We start from the raw sequence: 26,709 nt of genomic DNA on the forward strand, positions 1-26,709 counted from the left end.
ATAGTATGATCCCTTTTGTTAGCCTTTACATGTGCAAGTCAAAACGTATACCCCCTGCTAACAGAAGTTTAAGGGGTATAGAGGAATCACCATGTCTGTTTTTCTGTCCCTTCAAATTTGTGTCCAAAATTAAACTTAGTTTGATTTTAACAAAAATTTAATTCTTGAGGTTCTTTGATATGCTGAATCTAAACATGTACTTTGATTTTTTTTATTATGGGCCATTATCAAGTTGGTCCAAAATTAAACTTCGTTTGATTTAAACAAAAATTGAACATATGGGGTTCTTCAATATGCTGAATCTAACCATGTATTTAGATTTTTAATATTTGGGCCCGGACGGTTATCAAATTGGTCCACATTGTGGTCTAAAGGGTCTAAAATAGAACATTATTTGATTTCATCAAAAATTGAATTCTAAGGGTTCTATGATATGCTGAATCTATTAAACCATGTATTTAGATTTTGGATATTGGACCATAATAGGTAAATGTCCAATTTAATAAGTTTTTAAGTTTAAGTTCTTAGACCACATTCATTCCGTGTCGGAAACCTATGTTGTGTCAACTACTTCTGCTGTTGTTTTTTATTTTGGTCGGGTTGTTGTCTCTTTGACACATTCCCCATTTCCATTCTCAATTTTATTTCATCACAATCCAAATTCAGAGCTATATCAAGCTTAAATGTTGTGTCCATACTTGCCCCAACTGTTCAGGGTTTGACCTCTGCGGTTGTATAAAGCTGCCCCCTGCGGAGCATCTGGTTTCATCTTGCCTTTCGCGTGACTTCATTTTCATGGTTGATTGGATGTTTGAAAGTTTTTGTGATTTGGGTTAGTTTTCATATACTACTGCAATAGAAAATACAAAACAATCAAAAGCCAGCTACAACAAGGTCTGAGGAGGTCATACTGGCTGTATGAAGAGATTCTGGACATTCATAAAGCACAAACGAAGTAATGGAAATGAAGTCTCACCACTGAAAAAAAAGATGGCCTACTACATTCAGATCCTTTGGCAAATATACTTAACCAACAGTTCCAGTCTGCTTTTACTGGAAAAAAATAAGCTTTTCCAATCAGGAATTCCATGACAGATGTGGATCTTAAAAACACTGGCCCAGACAAAATTACATCTAAGGTTCTATTTAAACGAATTTATAGACACCGAAATAGCACCAATACTCAGCAACAGTCATATGAGTCTGGAAAATAACCAAATGTCTGTCCTATCTTTAAAAAGACCAGAAATACAAAGCAGAAAACTACCACCCAGAATCTTTAACGTGTATAGCCTGTAAAATCACAGAACACATAATTACCAGCAACATCATGGCTCACTCGGACAAACATAATATCCTGCATCCTATGCAGCATGGGTTCCGCAAAAAAATAGCATGCGAAACTCAACTCATCATTTCATAGATGATATCGCACAAAACCTGGACGAAGGCAAGCAAACTGGCCACGTTCAGTCTTGATATATCATTTCATACACCAAATAAAATTTACCTTTTGCTTATAGTATCTGAAAAGCTGATAAATACTTATATTAACATTGCCATAATCATGATAATGCAAGGAGATTTGGCTAGCCACAAAACAAGGTCCAACCCACCATTTTTTTTTAAATGTCCTATATCAAGTAAGGAATATGACAGTTGTTATCTAATAGTTCTTTTCTGTTTACAAATGTATGTTGTTTTGTTTTTCATTGGACTAAAGTGTTCTGTTCTTTCATTGTTTTCTTCTTCTAGTTGATGTGTTTCCCTCAGTTTGAGTTTGTAACCTGGTTTTGTTTTCTCTTAATCGATTCATGACTTGAACAGCGGTATACTACTGTTGCCCTTTATTAATTTTCTAAACATCGACAAATGAACCATGAAAATGGGGTAGAGATCATATGAGCCCTGACAGACTGACATTAACACCTTTCAATCATTCCATACATCAAATATAGTTTACTCATTGCTTATAATATCTGAACTTGACATGACAAAACACTGAAAACGAATCATTGACCAATGAAGAAAGAAAATGAGTACAAGGTTATATGACCTCTGCCTAGCAAACATAAACACCTTACAATTATTCCATACACCAAATATAATTAACCTATTGTTTATAGTATCTAAAGAACTGAATACTATGAGATCTGAATATTAACCTTTAAACCATGAAAATAAATGAGTTCAAGGTATGAAATATGCCAGACAGATGTGTTCACCTTACAATCATTCCATACACAAGAGTTGCCCTATCTTCTTCTTCTTCCAGTTAAGTGGCCACAATCAACTGTCTGATTATTCTGCCACTGTGTGTTGCGCATGAAAGTCCAAAGAAAATTTAATTATATTTACGATTTTGTGAAAACTAAAATCCTATATACAGGTGCTCATTAAAAACAAGTGTTTATAGATATAGGAAGCTGTGGTGTGAGTGCCAATGAGACAACTCTCCATCCAATTTATGTCTATATTGTTAGCTGAGCCTTGAAGCATTCAAGACTCGTGGCGGTGGTAGTGGAAAGTGGTAAGGCATTCCATTCCCGTATTGATTTTGGATAGAATGACCTTTTCCTTATATCCATTCTACAAAGAGGAATCTGGAAACATCCAGTCGGAATTGTTCTTGATGCTCGGCTTGTTGGAATAAGTTTAGATGTTGCATCTATATTAACTTACTAGGCAGTTTGAAATTTTGTACATCATGCACATCCTTGTTGTTGATCTCCTCTCTTCTAGTTTTTGCCACTCAAGTTGCTTTATGATGGTGTCTACTGATGATGTCTTACGGTATTTGTTGGTAACATACCTAGCCCCTCTGCATTGTATTATATCAATTTTTTCTTGTTGTTTTGTTGATGGGGGTCCCAGACTGCCGTTGGTCTGACTAATGACTTGTATGCATTTTATTTCAGTTGTTTGTTGCTGATGTTTAGATTTCTTTTTTAAAGTATAATATGTCTGTGGGGCAGAGTAAATAAACTTGAAATTTTAATGTTGTGGCCAAACTAGTTTTAGGGTGAACACTAGATTTTCCAAAAGAATCCGGTGACCTGAGAGATGACTTAGTTTGTTTAAAACTGGTATGAATGAATACTGTTATATGTAATGCAGTAAAGAACAGTTAAAGCAAAAACCACCAAAATTCATAATTGATCTGTATTTTGTTGTAATAGCATTGGGTATAAGTTTCATAGCATTTGGTGGAGGCATGAGTTAGAGAATGGAAACGAAGTATTCAGCAGTTTTTCCATTTGTAAAGGGGCTGACTCTAGAATAATAAAAGTGACAACCCCAAAAATCTAACTACTTCAGTATTTTGTGATAATTAGCATTGTGTACAAGTTTAATAGCATGTGGTTTGAGTATTAAAGAGAAAAAAAACGAAATATTTAGCAAATTTTCCAATTGTAAAGGGGTTCAACTCTAGAATAGTTTAAGTGACGACATCAAAATTCAAACTTGATATGTATTTAGTTGTAATAAGCATTTGGTTTATGTGCATAGCATTTGGTTGAAGCAAACTAAAGTTAGAGAATGGAAACGAAATATTCAGCAAATTCTTCATTTGTTAATGGGATGACTCTAGAACATTAAAAGTGACACACCTTAAATTCTAACTTGATCTGTATTTTGTGGTTATAAGCATTGTGAATAAGTTTCATAGCATATGGCTGAGGCAAACTAAAGTAAGAGGATGGAAACGAAAAATTTAGCAATATTTCAAATTATAAAGGAGCATGACTGGAGAACAGTTAAAGTGATGGCCCCAAAATTCTAACTTGATCTGTATGTTGGAGTTATAAGCATTGTGTATAAATTTCATTTCATTTGGTTGAGTCAAACTAAAGTTAGAGAATAGAAACCAACTTTGGGACGTACAGTGCAAAACATGTTCAGACAGACAAGGGTGAACATTAATGCCCCTCTGCTATGGTGGGGGCATAAAAACACACATCTACATCTGCGACTCATCACTCAAGTATAAATTTTACTTTGAAGTCTTCCAACATGTACAGTATTTATTATTCTCTGCTTTCCTTGGACAAATGCTATGTGGGTGACTAACACATACTGTTTAACAGTAAATAACTCAATACCACAAACCAGAAATGAATTTATTTATAAATGGTCTCAAATTATATTAGTGAGTTCAATAGCTATGAATCATCTTCAGCCTCTAAATTAATCTCATTTCCAAATTTAGCATAAAGCTCAACTTTTAGATCTTGGAGTATCTTTTTGTGAAATTCAGCCTGGTTTTCTATGGTTTTGATCTCCTCTTCTAAAGTAGCTTTGGCTTTTTCTAACATTTCTCCTACTCCATCTGTTGTAAAACTTACAAATACTTCACCAATCTGATATGTAAGATATGTTAAGGATAAATGCATTATTATCTTGATGATAGACAGGTAATTTATGATCTCTTGTGTTACAGGTTTACCTTGGTATTTAAACATTTTACCAGATTATGCTTGATGTTGCTTAGGTTTCAGTGGCAAATGTCTCCTGCATATTCAGGACAAGAACTAATTAATAATAAATGCAATACTGAATAGGCCCCCTTAAACTGACCTAACCACAAACTAACACAATGCTCAAGCCAAAGCAAACAAAGCAAAATATTTCAGCCTAGTTGAGACAAAATCTTTGAGCTATTTTTTTTTTAGAGATCTACATCTGTATACCATCTAATATCTAACTGTAGGAATAGATTAAGTTATTACAACCTCATGAAAAACAAAACTTGTTACAACAAGCTTTTAAACTTCAATGTTGCTTTCTATAAAATTTGTAATGTTTTACTACTGTTTAATAAGAGGGTGAAGTTTGCACCTGTCCTAAATTAGAAACCTGTTGATCAGTGATTGTCTTATGTTAATGTGTTTCTCGTTTTTCGTTTTTGTATATACAGATTAAACCACAAACCAATTCAAGTGCTATTTTATAGTGTGTCTTTCTATGTTGTGATTATACACTATTGTTTTTGGCAAGGTTGGTACCTATTAAAACGTTTAAATCTGCTGCATTTGTTTACACCTGTCCTAAGTCAGATGTCTGATGTTAATAGTTGTTGTTTGTTGATGTTGTTCATAAGTGTTTCTCGTTTATCAATTAGATTAGACCTTTGGTTTTCCCCTTTGAACTAGTCATTTTTTGGGGCCTTTATGGCTTGCTGTTTGGTGTGAGCTAAGGCTCCCTGTTGAAGACCATACTTTGAATTATAATGGTTTTTCTTTTACAAATTGTGAATTGTCTTATTGGCATTCATATCACAACTTCTTATATCTACATGTATAAACCTTGGTTTTTCTGTTTGAATCATTTCACATTTATAGTAATTTTTATGGTCCTTTATATCTAGCTGTTCAGTGTGAGCCAATACAAGGCTCTTTGTCGTCAAAGGCTGTACTATGACCTTTAATGGTTTACTTTTTAGAAACTGTGACTTTGATGGAGAGTCTCATTGGCACTCATACCAAATCTTCTTTTAATATTTAATTAGCAGTTATCTCTCCTGAACTATAGACTCCTGTTAACAATTTTAAAATGTAAATTGTATATGTAAAGGATATGGAACAGGTTCTGTATCATCTTCTCTCATCAAAAGGTCATTTTCTGCATCCTCTACATTTTGGAGCTCTTTCTACAAAAACATGTCGAATATTATACTTTTTTCATTAACATTAATATAACTACATGTAACTAAATTAAACACAAAAATTTCAATATAGGGTTTATGGAATCACACTCTTTTTCCACTCTAGATAAATAAAGTTTGAAACTTTAAAATATGAGGTTTACCATTAAACTATCCAGAGAAGATAAATAATATAATAAACAGTATAACGTGGTAGAATCTGTTTCTCAAATGATTTACTACATTGATTCATTATTCCTGGTATACCTGTTTTTGTGCAATTTGTGGGTACAGGTTAACAACAAATCTAATTGTTCAATGAAGTACAAATTTTCTAAAGACTTGTTTAAGAATTCATTCTTTCATGCAATGCTTTATCTTTATACTGAGCATAGGCAAGGTGTTAAATGTTGAAAAATAAAATGCCTACCCTGGCATGTTTAAATTCACATAGAGCATGTGATTGGTAGAATTCTTTTTATTCTTACAGGAAATATTTAGAATTTTGTACTTCGCAGCAGACTACATTGTATATAATATGCATTCAAAAGGAAATTATTCTGATTTGATGATGCCAAAACATTTTAGGAAATCAACTTTTCATGAAAAAAATTAACTTACTTTTAAAATAATTTAAAATTATAATAGCGGAAAACAAATCTCCATTTTGATTTCAGGCATTGTTCAAAACAGAGTTGACATCAAGTTTGCAAGTTTAGTTTTAAAAACATGCATGACATGTACATTAATTAAAAAAAAACTCAATTACATATTACGAAATATTACATGCAAAATTGTAATTAAATAATTGAAAATTTTCAAGTCAACATTAATAACTTTTGGTTGTTGTAATCATTGAGTCAATACAATATTGACATATAATACTATCATAACTGTGCTTTTACCTTTTTATTTTTCACCTCTTCTTTGTAATCTTGAAGTCTTGCATTATTTCTGGCAAATTTATTGATCTTTTGTTGGTCTTCAAAAGTTACTTTGATGTCTTTATCCTTCAAAAAATAGAAGAATCTCAATCATGCTACATTGTATATTTAGAAATACTAAACAAGACATCAATTTGTCATTTTGTCTCTTTAATTCACAGGATGATGTGCCTGATGTGGGCTACATTATATATATGAATTTGTAAATTAGGTGCATAATCCAAAAACACACAAAACCCTACTACAAGTATAACATCAGGGCTAAACCTTGGATTTTGGAAAGGGGCAGTGATTTCATGAGAGCAAGGAAGTGTAAAATTCCATTACCATTTCAATCATGTTGAACCATAATCCTTGTCCAACCATCCTAGGTTTAATTACTTGTGGAATCATGTGTCTAGTTAAGTGACATAGGTTTAAAGATTATCCTATCTCCAATTCAAATTTACACATTCATTATATTACTGTGATTTAATTTGTACACGGTATGCAGTTTTTCAGTAAGAGTAAAGGCTGGTTTGCTTTGGTTCAGAATATATAGTGTACATGTACATGTATCTGGTTAGGGTGACCTGTCATACTCTGTGTTATCTTAGTCTGCACCAAAATATTTTCAGACTACTAGTCTGAAGACCAACAATTCATCATTTTTCTTCCTGTCTAACCCAAAGTTTTTTAAATACAAACTAGTCAGAATAAAATTTTCCACTGGCTACAATTACGTTGAAATGGAACATTAATATAAAAGTTATTGTTACGTTGGACACAAATTGCCTGAATAATTTGGTGGGTTAGAAACCAATTAATTACATGAATTATGAATGTAACGATAACATTTGTGTCTATGGTTACGTTGTGTTTAAATATGATTTGTACAATGTACATAGTTTGTTCATGTTGTTCGTTATATTTATTAAACTCTTCACCTACTATCATGACTATATAATAGTTTAACATTATATTTAAGACAAGTTAAAACTACTCGCATGTTTCCCCCAAAAAAATTGGGATAACAAATATTTATTTCAAGAATAAATTTCACCAGAAGCATGAGGGGCAGACACAATTTAAAAGTTGCTATAAAACTACAAAAGGGATATTTTATTTTGCAGAAAGGAACTGTTTAGTCTACAAAACTGACGTGCAAATTGCAGCATCGTTCGTTTTTAAATTGGAATTAATGCAAATGAACTTATTCACTTATATTTTATTTGTACAAAATCATTTGAAGCGACATATACCTGGATGCTGAAAACAAACAAATCAGACAGGACAATGCATCAATTTAAACTACCATTGTGACCACAGACAGAAAAAATAGTTTGTATATATGTCCTTATTGATAAAATACCTTGGGTTTGTTTGGGCTTGCCATGACGAGTTTAGAATGTGGAGTAAAAAGGGTATGGGGAGGAAAACGTGTTAAACTATAGGTGTGTATACAATGACAACTCGGACCCCAAATAGATCGGACCGTCTATAAAGTCATCTCGGAATGTCTATAATGGCAACTCAGACAACGTTTTAAAAGAGAGTTTTTACTATTGAAATGATTTAAGCATATATGTCTTTGAACATGTGAAAACAAGACAAAAATAAAACTAACGGCCGGACTGGTTATGCAAAAAATATAAATGGAAAATAGATATTATAAGTTATATGGTTCGCTACTGACCCCATACGGATCCATAGAGGGTTAGTAAAATCCATAGGGGGTGAGGCCGGAGGCCGAGTCCCCTATGAATTTTATTCACCCTCTATGGATCCGTAGGGGGTCAGTAGTTAACCGTATAACGAATTTATCGGACGCTGGACTTTTTCTGCGGCGTTTTGTTGAAAAATAAACAATGAAACACAACAACATTAATAGATGACGTCGCCATTAACGCGTCACGAACCCCATATGAAACTTACTAACCCCATACGGTCTCATAGGGGGTCACCACGTGACGGCGTTAAACCAATCACAACGTGATAATTCATCTGTGTTCCGATAAAAGATAAGATAAGATAAGATAAATTTTATTTTCCAAATTAGGTCCCCAGGGGGGCATATACACATAACATATATGATTGATACAACATACAGTATTTTACATAACATTGTAAAATAAACTATTGAAATAGTCATACAGGTATTATTTGTTAAATAAAAAAGTATTTGAGAGTTGCTACTCCAGAGATGTGGCAAACCCCATTTTTTTTTTTTTTTCTCACTTGATTTTATAATATTTTGCTGAAAATGTATAAATATAAAATATAAAATAAATGATTGTTTAGCTGCAACAGACACCAAGGGACGATGCTCTAGGATTGTGATCTTAAAAGCTCTAACAATCCTCCTCGTATCTGATGCAGAAAAACAAACACAAATGAAAAAAGTTTATGTATATTCACAGCAAATAACATATACTGCAGTAAACAGGTATTGAGAATAGTGTAGGTTTCCCTACTGCAACAGACACCAAGGGGCGGTACTCAAGGAGCTGTGGTATTTACACAGTCCTCCTCGTGTCTGAAGCAGACAAGAAGGCCACATAATTAACAATTTTTCGAAATAAATTTACATGCAGCAGTGAGAATAGACTTATCTTCTGTGTTCATAAGCCATATCAGTTTATCTCTTGCGTTAAGAGTTAAAAAGTTGGGGCAACTTTTAGTTATCTCTTGAAATAGATGATTGCGGTCATCATTAAATTTAACACATTGGAATAAAAAATGATATTCATCCTCCACATCTCCGGAGTTACAACGAGTACAAGTTCTGTCATTTAGGAGAGTACCCTGATACCTTCCAGACTCAATTCTTAAGTGGTGTGATGAAATTCTGAGCTTTGTTAAGCTTCGTCTCTGTTCAAAATTCCCAATAATGGAAAGATATTTTTCTCTTCCAAAAACTGATTTAAATGTAACATAAGTTCTAAGTTTACCATCTGAATGCTTTACCAATTCAGTGTTCCACAAGTCTATAAAATATGATTTTAATATTTTTTTCATATTAGCTTTGAAGCTATTAATTTTTGGTAATGGTGAAGATAGATGATTGATGTCTGGGATCATTTCAAGAATTGACTTCATAGAGCCATACCAAGATGGTTTTTTTGAGTGAGAAAGATTCTGTGATGTTACATAAGCATCTTTAAGAAGAGAAAATAGGGAATCAAGATTTTCCAAGCGATACCAGTAATTTAACATGGATTTAATCACATCATAATATAGTGGGAATCGTCCTAGCTCGGATAAAATTCCAAAATTCATGGATTTTTTATGAACACCTAAAACCAGTTTACAAAATTTTATATGTAGTCGCTCACATTTTAAACTGGAATAGATTTTTTCAAATGGTAAAGTTCCATTTCTGAATCTTGCTGAGAATGGATTAAAAGTTCCCCATATTTCAGACCCATATAGGAGTATTGGTTTTATGGTATGATCAAATACATGTAAGCTGGTACTTATGCTTGGATTAAGTGATAATAAATTCTTGTACAATTTATAATAAGCCTTCAAGGACTTTTTATACAGTTCATTTTGAGCATATGAAAATGACCCTGATGCACTAATATATATATATGACAGACACCAACCAATGGCAATCAATGAATTTCTTGTTGGGGGAAATGAACATACTGAATGTGGTGGGTTGAGCAAGTGTGAGAGACCTCATCCCTTTTTTAACGGCTTGCTCAACCCACCATATCCAGCATTAGAATTGGAGACTTACCGAGTATATACAATTTAGGAGATTGTGATTAAAAAATGACAGAAAACTCTTATTTTAAAGTTTTCATTAAACATGTTAAAAACATTTTAAAAATTGCACTAAATAATTCAGCTCGACATGAAAGTAAACGATCTCTCCCTTTTTGGAGAATAACACAGTAAAAATTGAGTAGAGACGAAACAGAGTATTCAGTCGAATATTTTCGATGACACACATATTAAATGAAGATTGGTTGCTTAAGGTCGTATGGGAGTCAAAATTAAAAATGATAAAATTAATCATACTTTGCCAAAACGTAGAAGGTCTATATATATATATATTGATAAATGTCAAAAATATAATCAAAATGATAGTCCACCGCGCCGCGATTTTCTCAAGCTACAGGTTGTATAAACAAAATGACACATTTTGTATGGATTATGTGATTTAAACTATAGTATGATAGAATTTTAAATAAAATACGAGAAGATAGCATTTAGAAAATGCTTTGAGAATATCAACAGAAAAGATATGCTCACCGTACGTTTTTTTCCTGCTAAAATAAAAATTAGCCGAATTCCATGTAGATTCCTTCAGAATATGCACTATTTCAGAGTTACCTCCCCTTAAAATGCCAATTTCAAAAATATTAAAAATCAAGCAGAAATAATCAACACTTGTAAAAGTGTTAATATTCATAAATTATAATCTTATAGATTTGTTCTTTTAAATGTAAATGCACATTAGTTATTTGCATTCCTGCATCAAATTTTGCCATAATGAATGAAAATCTGGATCTTAGATTCTCTGTTTTTTTACAATCAAAGATGGCGAAAGACACCCATTCCACCTTAAAGTCGATCAAGTAAAGAAACATTCCATTCATACCCAAGACGAGAACAAGGCACCAAAAAAAATCCAATAGACGAGTTAAGCAAAGTGGGATCTACAGATAGGAATGGCGACAATTCACCTATAGACCCATCGAAGAGTTTTTACATGAACGGGCGTTTTTATAAAGAAAAAATCAGAAAATTCCTCGGACGCACGAAATTATAGAACTTTATTAACTAATCATGAACTTACTTCTAAATGAGAATAAAACAGGTAACCAAATATGTTTTTACTGCAGCCAACATCATTGTGGTCTTACAAAGACAACTCTTTACAATTTAAGTTACGCTTATTTTGTCTTTTATGCGACTTTTTTGCGCTCTACATTAATATTGAGATTACCTAATGCATACAGTAGAAAAAAATAATACGACGAACACATTAGATTGTTAACGGATAATAAATGTACATAAGCATCAACTAATTATATTTTTTTTTATCACGAAGCACAACATGTCTTTTTTTAACTAATAATTGTTTATTTGATGGCAAATACTCTCAGTCAAAATCTTTATTAGTATAACTTTATTGCGTTCACCGTTGTCACTCTATCTATTCTTTCCCTTTTTAAAGTTCCATATCAAAATACTTATTTCTGTGACCATAACTACGATCCTTTAAGATATAGTTTTTAGATAATGTGCAACAAATTCATCTCAATGCATAACATAGCATGTACTGTGTTACAACTGTAGATTATAATGAAATGGATAGGTAACACTAGGCCACTGAAAGCTATTTTTCTAATTCCGTCTAGGTGGCCGAGTAGTCTAGAGTGCTAGTCACAATGCAGACGGTGTTGTCACAATATCACAGTAGCATGCGTTAAAATCCAGACGAGGATAGATCAGGATAGAACAAACATTTGCTTAAGTAAATTTGCAGAATTAATAGTGTTGTGCTGATATTTAGATTAGGACACATTTACAACATAAAACAAGTAGGTTCATTGGGTTAACTTATGTCACAAGTTGGTTTCCCCCCCCCCCCCCCCCCCCCCCCCCAGAATTGATGTATTCGCTACAATTAGCGAAACCCTTGAGGTTAACTTTAATTCGGAAACTGTAGATTTTCCCGGACAACACATGCACAGCATCATGAAGAAACTGATGTCATACAGACAAAATATGGGTAAGATTATAAGAAAATAGGCGAATAATATATATTTCGACATAAATAGCATACATGTATTACAAAACTTGCAGAGTCTTTCTTAGACATGTACTTCAACGCCTGTGAATAAAATAGAGTACATACCACCGTTCTGCAGTGTTCGACCCCTTGTTTCTTTATTGTCAGTCTACGATCTTAAGATAAGTGATTGTTATGATTTGATGGAAAAAAATCCGGGGGACACAAGGAACGGTAAAACATAACTTGCAATTATATTTCAGATATTAAATTTGCTAGCACATTCACTTGAGAGTGACGTAGATTATTTTCTTTTTCCACCAGAATTTCCTGAAATAAACAAGTTGTTTAATCTACTGACTGGAATGATGTTGGGTTTGGTTGAAGCACATGAGACAGCTAGCGAGAGTTATAAGAAGTCATTTACTGAAAGAATCCAGAAAAAAAAACGTCAAACTGGTTTCATCATCTGACAGCATTCTTCCAATTCCAACGTAAATTGTTTGATTTTAAAACAGTGTGTACATATTTTTTTGCTGTATTTTTAATGCCAACAAGCGATTTCTTAACACGAATAGCATCGATTTGTAAAATGCTCTTTCCTTGAAGCCAAAACAAACTCGATAACTTTTTATCAACGATCGGCCTGCTGGTAAAAGACTAGCGTATATTCAAACTATACAGTGACATAATATTGGTAGCTTTTATGTATTCAAAACATAAAGTGACGAAGGCTTGCGTGTCTCCGAAATATAAAGTAATGGTGTCAATTTACTTATGTTGTGAATACACAAAAAGCGGACCTACAGATCTTTACGCCGGTTTATAGTGGAATTTTATACATTTTTCAGATTTTATCAAATTACAACCAGTGAATACTATGCCAAGGTCGATGAAATGTACAAACTTCTGAGAACACATAAATATATTCACAAAGAACTTCAGCGACAACAAGAGGTAATATTTTACAGCAAAAGACACGCGTGTGATAACATTTTTCTCAAATGGTTCAATTTTATTATTTGTTCAAGATGTAAATTTCGATATTTTTAGTTTCTAGATAAAATTTTACACCGGTGACATACCTACTGGGCGCCGAATGGGACTCTAGTGGTTTTGTACAAAATTCAATTCTGTCATAACAAAATCATTTTTGTCTTACAAAACTATGTGATACAGACTTGTTTTATGACAACTTCAATTTTGTGATGACAAAATTCATTTTTGTGCGACAAAATTTCTTTTTGTGACAACAAAATTGACTTTTGTTAGACAAAATTATCAAAATTCAATTTTGTCTCAATTTTGTGAGACAAAATTCATTTTTGTGACGACAAAATTCATTTTTGTGACGACAAAATTCATTTTTGTGAGGACAAAATTGACTTTTGAAAAACAAAATTGACTTTTGTTAGACAAAATTGACTTTTGTGAGACAAATTTCAATTTTGTTACTTTTGTTAGACAAACAATTTTGTCTCAATTTTGTGAGACAGACTTGAATTTTGTCAATTTTGTCTCACAAAAGTCAATTTTGTCTCACAAAAGTCAATTTTGTCTCACAAAAGTCAATTTTGTCTCACAAAAGTCAATTTTGTATGCAAATTAGTTCACAGTATCCCAACAACTAATTTGCATACAAAATCGACTTTTGTCGCCCAATTTTCAAATTAGGTAACAAAAGTCAAGTCTTTGTAACAAAAATGAATTTTGTCATGACGAAAGTGACTTTTGTCCACCGAAAGATAATTTTGTATGACAAAATTTTAAATTTGTAGTATGTTACAAATTTTGTTAAACTGAACTCATTTTTGTTGAACAAAAGTCACTTTTGTCCGTACAAAATTGAATTTCGAGTACAAAACCACAAGAGTCCCATTCGGCACCCCGTAATACCGCATTGGTTTTTAAAGGTCAAAACGAAGATAATATTATTCTCCAAACAGTTCAACTCCAATACTATCAAAAACAAGAAACAAAGTACCGTAGCTAGTTCACAGCCAATAGTCTCACAGACTAAATTTTCATTCAGCCTTAAACGAAAAGACGCCATGCATTAACAGTCAAAGAACACCATGACACCATTGGGAAAGCTATAATTATAATGATATTCTGAGTTCAAACTAAACAGTAATGTCTTGTCTTTTGTTCAAAATGTACATACATACATATGGAACTATCACTTTTAAAGCGCTCGGACTTTTCCACACATTTTTTGTAAGTCTTGGTAACAATTTGATAATAACACGGATTTTCATGTAGGAATTTCATACTGTAAATGGATTTAAAGCCAAGCTGCCAGATATACAGTTTGTTAGTTACAAATTAGCTATGCAGATGATGAAGGAACAACCATCTGAAGCGTCAAACGAACAACGCAATAACAATAGTAAGTCAGTTTTTTACGTTTGTTTTGATAGGATAACGCCGAAAATTTCAATGCATCAGTTTTATGAAAGTGTATAGGCAAACGCAGAGACTTTTTGAATGTTTTAGCGATTTATTGTAGATGCAATACAATTGTTATTTATGTGTATTTTAGTAAACGGAACTGTTATTTTAGTGATTGATTTTTTTTAATTTTCTTATAAACATAATGATTCTTGAATTAGCCGTTAGTACGGGGCGCCGAATGGGACTCTTGTGGTTTTGTACAAAATTCAATTCTGTCATAACAAAATCATTTTTGTCTTACAAAACTATGTGATACAGATTTGTTTTATGAGAACTTCAATTTTGTGATGACAAAATTCATTTTTGTAGACAAATTTCGATTTTGTGATGACAAAATTAATTTTTGTAGACAAAAATCATTATTGTCATGACAAAGTCAAGAAGGTATGCAAATATAAACTTATTTGCATACAAAATTGACTTTTGTTACCTGACATGGAAATTAAAACACAAAAGTCAATTGTGTGAGACAAATTGAGTTTTGTGAGACAAAATTGACTTTTGTGAGACAAAATTGACTTTTGTGAGACAAAATTGACTTTTGTGATCAATTTTGTAACACAAAATTCAATTTTGTCTCACAAAAGTCAATGTTGTTACTTTTGTCAGACAAAATTGACAAAATTGATTTTTGTCTCAATTTTGTAACACAAAATTCAATTTTGTCTCACAAAAGTCAATTTTGTTACTTTTGTCAGACAAAATTGACAAAATTGATTTTTGTCTCAATTTTGTGAGACAAAATTCAATTTTGTCAATTTTGTCTCACACATGTCAATTTTGTCTTACAAAAGTCAATTTTGTCTTACAAAAGTCAATTTCGTCTCACAAAAGTCAATTTTGTCTCACAATAGCCAATTTTGTGTAACAAAAGTCGATTTTGTATGCAAATTAGTTCACAGAATCCAAACTTAAGTAATTTGCATACAAAATTGACTTTTGTCGCCCAAATTTCAAATTAGGTAACAAAAGTCAAGTCTGTGTAACAAAAATTAATTTTGTCATGACAAAAGTGACTTTTGTCCACTGAAGATAATTTTGTATGACAAAATTTTAAATTTGTAGTATGTTACAAATTTTGTTAAACTGAACTCATTTTTGTTGAACAAAAGTCACTTTTGTCCGTACAAAATTGAATTTCGAGTACAAAACCACAAGAGTCCCATTCGGAGCCCCGTAGTTAGACAAAAAGCCTGTAGTAATCATCAATTCTTCACAAACGTACTTGGTCAGCTTCTAATTGTGATGACAACCAGTATTCGATGAGTTCTATAATCGGTTAAGTTCTCTCACTTATCACGAGCAAATAGGTCAAACACATGCAATATCACTAAACTATTCTAGAGAATATTATTTTTTTCATAAGCCCAATTTGCCATTTACTACTATGTCTGTGTAACAATAGGCCATTTGAATGATTTAATAATATGTATTAACGGTCCCAATAATTCATTTGCAGACGCCAGATGTCAAGACAACCAGTTTGGTTTTTTAATCAACACTTATGTAAAGACAAAAGACTTGTCAGAGAAAACAAACGAGTGCTTTGTCAAAGTTAAGGAAGGTAAGAAAAAATGTTCCAAAGGTACACCAGGCATATATGATGACAACATGATATATCAATTTTACATTTGAAAGGGCAAGGAATAATCATAAAAATTGAGAATGGAAACGTATGTCAAAGAGATTACAACAAAATCAAAGAGTAGATAATATTTTATTTGTATTTATATTTGACAAGTTTTATACAATATTGCACTAATTTGTTTCTCATAACTATCTTTTAAATTTATTAAATTAAAGAATGCAGAAGGAAAAGTGTCAACTCGATTTGTTTTAATTTTCAGGGATGGTCGTAAAGTTGAAGGTCGCTACAGACAATTCAGAAGTTGCCTTTGGGTGGTATAAGACAAACCCATGGAATCAAAAGAAATGGGGATTCTTTCGCAAATCTACAGAGAAAATGATGTAAACATAAACATTATGAAGATATTGACCTTATTGGTTTATTTATAAATGATTACACATTCAAGTTTTCTTCGATCATGTTTCAGTAATGATGTGGGAGTGAATCGTGTGTCGGTCTGTGTGAATGAGTGAGAGATCCTGTGTTCCAGTTAGTCTCGATGCACCAGAGTTATCGTTCTTACAGCAAACAATAACGACTCTACATATATATGCATATGGAGCGTCTGGATTATCGAGACTATGTTCCAGTGAGAGAGGGAGTGATTGTGAGAGCATGTTTGTCTATGCAAGTTGGAGCGAACATGTCTGTGTAAGTGGATCTTGCGAAAGAGTGTGTGTATTTGTGTGTGTGTGACATGAGGGAAACGAGAGAGAATGGGTAGATGTATTGTTGTTTGTGTTGTATGACAGGTTTTAATATATTGTGAGTTTATATTAGATGATAATTAAATATTTATTTTGTGCATTGATCTTATTTATTATTTCTGAACTTGATTTACAGTTCTCCTACACATTGATTTATTTTTCTTTTCGAATAAGCTTTGTTAAAACTTGAATACTTGTTTCAAGTCAGACTTGTATATCGACTGGTAAATAAATATGTTATAAAATTAAAATTGAAAATGGAAATGATCAATGTGGCAAAGCGACAAAAACCCTACCAAAGAGCCTAGTATAGTCCAATGCCACCAATGGGTCTTTAACACAGGAAAAAAAACAGCACCCGGAAGCGAGGCTTCAGCTAGCCCCTAAACAAAAATGTGTACTAGTTCCATAAAAATGGACGTTTCCATTAAACTCCGAAACATATAAATGAATTTAAAAAAAACCCAACCCAACATACAATACTTACAAGGCTATAGTCTTCTGACTTGGACATATGTCAGCATAGGGCATCATAAACAAAATAATGTAAGCATTTGTGGCATAGAGCAGAAGTTTCCATTAAAAATTACCAGAACAAGCTTAGAATCGAACCTATGATGCATGGCACTTTTCTATAAGTATTGATTTATGAGAATAAAATCACATGTTCTTCATTCAAAAAGGATTTGCAGTCAAACGCTTTTGTTCGTTCATGGCATACTGGTTGGGTGTAACATTATATAAGCCTTAATTTTGCATAGCGAGAGCAACATATATATTTAAAAGAAAAATATAATTTACAAGGTTATTTCTTAATACATCGAATTATCTAAGTGCTAGAACCAATCTGTACTAATTTGTCACTTGCTGGAAGGGTAATCTCACATTTGGCTTTATAAATATTTTGATATGAGCGTCACTGATGAGTCTTATGTAGACGAAACGCGCGTATGGCGTACTAAATTATAATCCTGGTACCTTTGATAACTATCATTATTCTTGTTACTTTATCTATCAGTAATTATTAATATTATTTGTCTCAGATAAAACAAGAACATGATACAATGTCTTGCATAAAGTAAAACACAGCCATGCTGTATTATCATTTACTAGCTATGTTTAGTATAATTCAAATATATTAAAAGCAGTAAAATTCAATTGATACTTTATTTATACCTTATTGCGGAAAAATACACGCACAAAGTGTATAACTCCTACCATATTTCATTGTTAATTTAAATTACCAATTTGAATATTCACCACACTTAACAGGTAGTAAAGTTAAGTTTTTACCGGCCTTGATATTCTTCCTGGATACAAATCGTATCAAAACTGAAAGAAGAATCGTAAAAGCAACAGAAAGGTAGGAAAAAGTAAGTTCATACAACAAATACACTCAGTTCCATATTAAAAAAACCCACCACGGCATTGGCAGTGTTGAAGCTGGTTTAATTTAGTAAAATATAATAATAATAATAATAATAATAATAATAATAATAATCTTTATTCGAAAGCAATACAGCTTATAGAATATAAATATTACAAGTATTCAATTACATCAGTGAAATATATTTACATTTAAACAATTAGACAAATAATCATATAAGTAAGTATACCCATATAACAGTACAGCAGAGTATGATAAAACAAAACACATATTAAGCATTTATAATGATTAAATTAATTACCTGCCTTCTCGGTCAGAAATAAAAACTTCCCTAAATTGTTAAGTTCCTTTACATTACTAACAGATAGCAGTTGTATGAGTTTAAAATTAGAAGGTTTTCTCCAATAATATGGTTTGATAAATTTCTTTCGAAGTTCATTATACTTTTCACATACTAAAATAAAATGATATTAGAAACTACAAAGTTCACAAACACAATGGGAGGGGCGTCAGGTACATGTACTATCTATTGTATATAAATTTACAATGTGAAATGAATCTTATTACCCTCACTTTGTTAAAATCCTGTAAACATATCCATGTTTGGCCCGTAGGAGGCCTACTGCAAGGTAAAATGTATGCTCTATCAAACTGACTATTTTCATGTCCATTTGCGTCTGTTTATGGGCACATACAAAGTTTCAATCGTGGTATCTATGATGAGTTTATTTATACCCAAACTTATAATAGTTTCACAGAGACCTGTAAATTACTTCATATTAAACCCAACAACATAAAATGTACACGCATTAGTTGGTAAATACACGTGTCAAATTCAAAATTACATAGAAGGCAATCTAAGAATGGCTTAATGCGTTTACGCATACAATCTTGAATGAGTAAGACTCTTCTTTTCACAACAACGTCAGCTTTAGTGAAAAATATCAATGTTTTTATTCAAAACGGCTCAATGTTTTATTGTTAAAGAAAAATTAATTCAATAGTACTCATAAATCGCTGTATATAATTTAATTTATCAGAATATGCTGAAAAAATTCAAATCAAATACAAATCATCGAAACTAGAAAAGCCATTTTAATAGAGTTAACAAACTCACCATAGAATCCAGGAATAAAATTTTGTCCGCCGGATCAAAAGAGTTAAAAAGAGTACGAAGTAGAAGAGCATTAAGGACCCCAAATTGCGAAAACATTTGGCCAAATACAGCTAAGGCAAACTTTTCTTTTGATTGAAAATCATTAGCATTTCGAAAAATTCAACGTTTTGTTTACAATTAATAAACTGTTTGCAGCCATTGAGTTGATCAATTACCATATGGTGTATGCGGTATGATTAACTTAATTATATTGCTATTTTGGAATGAGACATGTTGTCAAACATTGAACACGCAATAAAACTAAAACATGCTTACTAAATTCTTGAAGTTGTAATTTAATTATTAACATTTGTAATATGCTTTCGGTATTCTGATTCATGAACTTATTCTCCCATAAATATCATTGAAGTATAATATGAAATTTTGGTTTACGGCCACACATTAGGATGTTCTTATACCCTTTTCGTGCCTACGAGTTATATTGGGTGACATATCAAGGATACACATTCTATCACTTGACTTTCAACTTTTTTAATTATAATTAAGTTCAGTTGTATTTTGATGCTTAAAAGTCTTGCTATTAACATTGCATTTTAAAAACATTTATAGTCACACTTGAAAATGCACACTGTGACTGGTTTATGTTGACATAATATTTTACAAATCATCGTAAGTTTCTGTATTGAGGACATATAATTAAGTCATGGTATGTATAAAGTAAAATAAAGAATAACGAACTCCAAGGAAAATTCAAAACGGAAAGTTCCTTAACAAATTGCAAAATCGACAGCTTAAACACATCAAACGAAAGGAAATTAACTGTCATATTCCTAACTTGGTATAGTCGTTTTCCGTTGTAGAAAATGGTGGATTAAACTGGTTTTGTAGTAAGCTAACTATGAATTGTGTGATAGTTGCATATCCATTATATTGACAAAAAAAAATGAGCATAACGAATGGACTTAATAGGTTAAAATGTCAAAAATTGTATATATACATCAACCACAACGGAAAAAAAGAAAGTAAATAAAATTGTTAAGGGAAGATCATTCAATCAATATTAAGAAGCAGGACTGAAATTTTGGAAGTAGTCGATCATAAAAGTTCATATAGCATTGACTGAAAAGGGCGTCTTCAAATCAAGATATCCAGTCTTTGTGTAAACAGACTACATTGACCGAAATTACATCCTTCATGTTAAAACATTTCAGGAATAAATGTTAAAACAATATAAACGTTTCAACTATAAAATTGCTCTGTGTGAAAGTGATCTGATATAATATGTCACTTGGAGATGAATTTTGTTAATACATTATTTAAATGTATAATCAAAGCAGATTGTTGAAGTCTTCAATGTGACTTTTATTTTGGTGCAAACAATTATCTACAGGATTTTACTGATTAAGGTCCAGGGTAGTCTTATAACATATAATCTCGGGGCGATATTTGTCTCTTCTATTTGTGTTCTGATAATTTTTTTCCTTGTCTTGTTATCTGTTGTGCCATATCTCATATTTGCTGTTTTTGCTCTCAATGTGTCGCCCTAAAATAGTAAACACAAAAGCACTAGTTGAACTCCTAACCAGATTTAAGGTCATATGAAACCTCAAATGAAAAAAAAGAAGATGCATATGTTTTTTTTTTTTTATAACTAAATGGATAGTTTTCATTGATAAACTTATGTTCATCTACTTCTTTCTGAAGAAAATTCGTATTTTTTTTCCACCATTAGAAGAAGTTTACGTTTTTTTAATTGCTTGCTTCAAGGAAGCAAATCGCCGACATATTTTCCGTATGCAAAGTGACCTTAGCGTGACCCTCTCGTATAAATCCGGTGATCGCAATACGCATGGATCTGTCATTAAAATAAACTTTGTCCTGGTTCTACATGTTAAACATGTGCTCATTATCCACGTTTATTTGTTGATTGTTTACTATAAGGTGACAATCGGTAACCTACGGGTTCAAAATACGACAAATAATTAGCTGCCATCTTTTCACAAAATAACAAAGAGAAAAAAAAATGACGATTATACGATATGTTTGCGCAAAAAATGATAAATTCGTTGCACAGAAGACTAAGTTTATGATATATATACATGCATTGGATAAACATTATTTTTCACCAGTCACTCGTTTCATATGACAAAATGTATGACTTTAATCTTCCATATTCTACAAATACAGAAAACACCTGTACTAAATCAGGAATATGACAGTTGTTTTCCATTCGTTTGATGTGTTTGAGCTTTTGAATTTGTCATTTGATAAGGGACTTTCCTATCAGAATTTTCCTTGGGAGTTCGGTATATTTGTTATTTTATTTTTCATTAGTGTCAAGCGTTAAGAAACCTTCGGTGATGCCATAGGTTTATATTTTCATTGCGATAACAACGTAATTAATGAATAAATTAAGAAACAGACAAACGTTTACCTGATCTGTCCCAGCAAAAGAATGGTCATTCAATGCTGTTATGGCTTTGATACCTAAGGCAACTGTCGCGTGGTTTGAAGTAAGAATTGAATAATAAAACAACAATTGAGGTAATTATTTTATTCGGTCAGATGTCAAACGCACCATTTCAAGTACTTGTCGACTGAATGGACCTGATGTTTACCTCTTCTTTTCAGTTCAGTTGCATTCCCATTCTCTCGTGAAAACAAATGATAAATGTTCCCTCAAAGTTTCACACTAATATTAATTGATATCTATTTACAATGGAACTGTCTGTTTTGATTTGAGAACGCCAATTTGAGAAACTTCTGCATACATTTTTATATTTCATTTTTCAAGGTCAACTGTTTCCAAAATTTCAAATTCTGCCACATAATTCGTGTTTTACAGAACCCGATTAGAGCTACATTGAAGAAAAAACAGGTACTTTAACGACATAAGTATGTCGTACTTAGGACATACTTATATCCTGATAACTACACATCCTATCATGGTAACCACCAGGCTACATCTTGGTAAATTTTTCCAAGAGTAATTGCCCTTCAAAAGATTTACATAATTGTCACTTTGTCATTAAAATCGCAAGAAATACCGTTTAAAATAAGAGAGAAACTGTAATCAGCATAAGTCATCAGCAATATAAGATTAACAAAAAGGGAACGCAAAGGAAGTTTGAGAATAATAATTTTGGTTTAAATGCTTCTAAATAATAATTGTTGACCAATTACAGCATACTTAAAATATCTTTGATCACAAGGTAAAAAACTATCGACATTCATCCTGTCCCGTAATTTAAAAAAAGAATTGTCGTCCTCTTTCAATTAAATTTCAATTTTCTTTCTTTTTTCCGATTACCGGATCTGTGCTTCAAAACCGGAAGTTTTGTTTGTTCCTCGATTTAACTCGTCTCAGTTGTAATATTAACATAATGGGTGACAGTTAAACAATGCAGGAGGAGCAGTTTCAGAGCTCATTTTGTATGATCTGTTGTTTTGTAGTTGAAGCACAAAATTTGTAATATTTCTAAAAGATTAGGACTTATTGTTTCACGAGGAAGGGCATTTGAAAAATTTTCTTTAAAATTTTCTTGTTTTATTTCTTATTTGTACACAAAAAAGTTTATTATTTTTCTTTATTTCAGACGCAAATGTACCGGGATAATGTCAACCCCTCAAACATGCTTTGAACATTCTTCAGAAGAAATCAGATTCTTTTGCGAAGAATGTCATGTCTTTGTTTGTGATGACTGTGTTTCAGGACAAGGAAAACATATAAGATGTACAAAAATTAAACTACGTGAATATGGTAATAAGAACAAAAATTGTTTGATTGGAAGTGTTGAAGAAATTACCAGTAAAAAACTTCCACATATTAAAAGAACATTGGAACTAGCCAAAAATGTTAAAGGATCTTTTAACAAATCAATGGATGAAAACATTGCAGATGTTCGATCAAAAACACAAATAATAAAGGCAATTCTTGATGAAATACAGAAGGAAAATATACGAGCGTTTGAAGAATCTAGACTAAAAGGAAATATGAAATTTGATGAATTTATAAATTATCATCAAAAACGATACAGTGAACTAGCACACATAACAGAAGAAATTCAACAACAGAAATCGGACATACTGCCATCAGATGTTGTAAAACACGACTTCGAACTGAAAAAAATTTTGAATATAGAACACGATTCGGAAACCATACCGAAACTCGAACCATCTTGTTTTGAGATAGCTCAGCAGTACTTAGAGAAAGAATTTTATCAGGATATTTTTCTGTGCAAGCATATTCAGGAGGATGAGAAAACAGAATCGTGTGCACATGGAATGGAGAAAGAAGAACGAAGCTCTTCCCCGTATTATCTAGAACCGGTTTCACATGCAAGAGTAACTAATTCAGATTGTACGGTGATAGAAAAAATAACAACTAAAAACTTCGAAGAAAACTCCAGTGACATTTATGTGTCAAAATCAACTGTTACAGGGACTTCAGCAATTTATAATAAAGAATTAAGCTACACCATCATTAAAAAGTTTGAATGTAAAAAGTCTATAACTTTCATTGTACCGAAGACGAATGTTTACGAGGCTTGGGTTATCGGAATGGATATCAGCGAGATAAATTTAAAACAACAAGAACCAAAATTCACCACTCTCCTTCCACACATAGATGGAGAACCAATTACAGCTGGAAAAAGTAAAAAGCATGGCTTACTTATAGGTCTTAAAAATAGGAATTCAATCAAACTACTTCAAGAGATGACTGGAACTCAAAGAAGAACTTCGGTCATGAACAAATTGGTTTCCCATATTCCTGCACATACTCCACATTTATCAGCTATTTGTACCGTATCAACCCCAGAGAAGGACAAAGATATGGCGTTATTACTACGTGACTACCAGTTACCAGGAAGTAAAGAAAAGGGAGCAGTAATTCGATGGTTTTCTGACAAGAAATTAAAACCGAATGAGCTTAAAATTTCCAATAATATTAAAATTGAAAACCCAGTATACATGGACGAGTATACAAACGGTAACATTTGTATTACATGTGCGCCGGACGATAAATCGTCGTGGATACAACTTCTTGACAAACAAGGAAATCACAAGATGAGGTATCCACCAAAAGATGAAAAATCGTTTGAAGATAATATTGTATATTCATTTATTGGTGCAGGATTTCTGAGAGATGGCCGCATTACAATTTTGGATCGAGTGAGCTTTCGTCAGCATCTTTTAGATGACAATGGACAGCTTATCAAAATAGATCAATACCAAAACCAACCATCATCCTTTGCTGTTGATATACACGACAATATCTGGATCGGATTTGACGACGGAACAGTTCAAGTGATGGAATATAAGGACGCGGACGGATGGTACGAGGACGTTGAAATTAAGGGTTAATATTTTAAAGAGATTATGGTTACTTTTAAAACTTACATAGTTTTGATAACTTACACTGTAATTTTGATAATAAATGTATAGAAATTTATATTTTTTTCAGAATACACTTTATTTATCTAGAAAGGAAATTTATCTTATATCCAATACATTTCTATGAATATGATTAGTTAAATGCAAACCGCGTGGAGCGCGTGTATATTCCGTATAACGTTAGAAGGCGGGACTTATTTCAATACATGGTTAGTACTGGTGTTACGTCCTTTAATAAAATACAAAACGATACTGAAAAAATCTTAAAGGTTTCAACAGACGAAGGAATTGATGAAGAAAGATTGAAATAAATTCATAAAACACATTTAAAGCTAACAAGTTGTTATTGTTGGCATTTGTTTTCGTATGACCAACGGAAGTAGTTTCTTAATGCTAATGGTTTTGAAAACTTGCTCGCTTTGATAGGTCACCAGTCTTAATACCACATGTTAAGATAGTCGGTAAAATAAATTAGTTACATGGTGTGTTTCGCTCTCACCCTATACGGAATTCACTGACCCAATATACTATAAGTAATATGGTTCGCTACTGACCCCCTACGGATCCATAGAGGGTTAGTAAAATCCATAGGGGGTGAGGCCGGAGTTAACCGCATAACGAATTTATCGGACGCTGGCCTTTAATCTACTGGGTTGTGTTGAAAAATAAACAATGAAACACAACAACATTGATAGATGACGTCACCATTAACGCGTCACGAACCCCCTATGAAACTTACTTACCCCTACGGTCTCATAGGGGGTCACCACGTGACGGCTTTTAACAAATAACAACGTGATAATTTATCTGTGGTCCGATAAACCGTATTAGGGGGAGGTCACTAGCACGCTATGTAACGAATACTTTATATTTGAGATTAATTCTAATAAATAGTCAGGAACACATGATTCATACTTTGTATAAAAGTTTTCGTGTTTTAACTTCTCGTCGGATCATTAACTTTCAAATTACCCCGTTTCTTGATACAGTCAACCAGCTCGCGATGTCGTTCGTAACATTTACGCTTTATAAATTTGACACATTATTTTAGAAAGATAATCCAATAAGTTAGCTTTATGCTTAATCCACTTGCAGTCACTAAAAAAATCGTTTAGTTTTAAAAGAGAAACAGTAATCATAGTTTTGCTTGAGTGATTGTTTTATTTTATTGATTAATTGTACCTTCACCATATAATCAGTGCTTCTTTTGTGCCTATTTATGATCAGTATTCTGTTTCATGTGTAAACACACTCATATTAGTAGTATTATATCGATTAAGATGGAAATGGTGACGGTTGATTCATGTCGAGAGCATTGACTCGCACCGAACAGGACACTTTAAAGGACCCCTAAAATGACTAGTGAAGACCATTCAAACAGGAAAACCAACAGTTCAACTTTTACTTTATTTGGCCTTTTAAACTTTTTTTTTATTAAAGCGTCACTGATGAGTCTTTTGTAGACGAAACGCGCGTCTGGCGTAAATATAAAATTTGAATCCTGGTTTCTATCTTTGATGAGTTTATATATAAATAATCGAGAAACACTTATGACCCACATCAACAAAAGACAACCACTGAACATCAGGTTCCTGACTAAGGACAGGTGCAAACAAATGCAGCGGGTTTAAACGTTTTAAAATGTACCTGAAACAAAAGTGTAATATCACACACTATAAAATATCAACTGAAATGGCTTAACTCAAT

The 26,709-nt window shown here is 32.4% G+C and overlaps 3 protein-coding genes across 5 annotated transcripts; 2 read left to right on the forward strand and 1 right to left on the reverse strand.

The window, feature by feature from the left end:
- Positions 1-4,107: 4,107 nt before the first annotated feature.
- Positions 4,108-8,034, reverse strand: LOC134721319 (prefoldin subunit 4-like). Its single transcript, XM_063584222.1, has 4 exons — positions 7,940-8,034; positions 6,550-6,654; positions 5,575-5,650; positions 4,108-4,363 (listed from the first exon to the last, which is right to left on the reverse strand). The coding sequence occupies exons 1-4, from the start codon at positions 7,961-7,963 to the stop codon at positions 4,164-4,166; spliced, it is 405 nt and encodes a 134-aa protein (XP_063440292.1). The 5' UTR covers positions 7,964-8,034; the 3' UTR covers positions 4,108-4,163.
- A 3,903-nt stretch (positions 8,035-11,937) lies between these two features.
- Positions 11,938-17,202, forward strand: LOC134721320 (uncharacterized). 3 transcript variants are annotated; one of them, XM_063584224.1, is made up of 5 exons: positions 11,938-12,125; positions 13,168-13,273; positions 14,579-14,705; positions 16,230-16,334; positions 16,618-17,202. In XM_063584224.1, the coding sequence occupies exons 2-5, from the start codon at positions 13,214-13,216 to the stop codon at positions 16,740-16,742; spliced, it is 417 nt and encodes a 138-aa protein (XP_063440294.1). In that variant the 5' UTR covers positions 11,938-12,125; positions 13,168-13,213; the 3' UTR covers positions 16,743-17,202. The 3 variants fall into 3 exon arrangements, with proteins under 3 accessions (XP_063440294.1, XP_063440295.1, XP_063440293.1); XM_063584225.1 differs by lacking the exon at positions 11,938-12,125 and adding an exon at positions 12,210-12,316; XM_063584223.1 differs by lacking the exon at positions 11,938-12,125 and adding an exon at positions 12,439-12,810.
- A 1,202-nt stretch (positions 17,203-18,404) lies between these two features.
- Positions 18,405-25,002, forward strand: LOC134721321 (uncharacterized). The gene is made up of 2 exons (XM_063584226.1): positions 18,405-18,467; positions 23,205-25,002. Exon 2 carries the CDS (start codon positions 23,224-23,226, stop codon positions 24,970-24,972), a length of 1,749 nt encoding a protein of 582 aa, XP_063440296.1. The 5' UTR covers positions 18,405-18,467; positions 23,205-23,223; the 3' UTR covers positions 24,973-25,002.
- The last annotated feature ends 1,707 nt before the right edge of the window (positions 25,003-26,709 follow it).

The sequence above is a fragment of the Mytilus trossulus genome, chromosome 6 (assembly GCF_036588685.1).
Source record: "Mytilus trossulus isolate FHL-02 chromosome 6, PNRI_Mtr1.1.1.hap1, whole genome shotgun sequence".
NCBI classification, from domain to species: Eukaryota; Metazoa; Mollusca; class Bivalvia; order Mytilida; family Mytilidae; genus Mytilus; species Mytilus trossulus.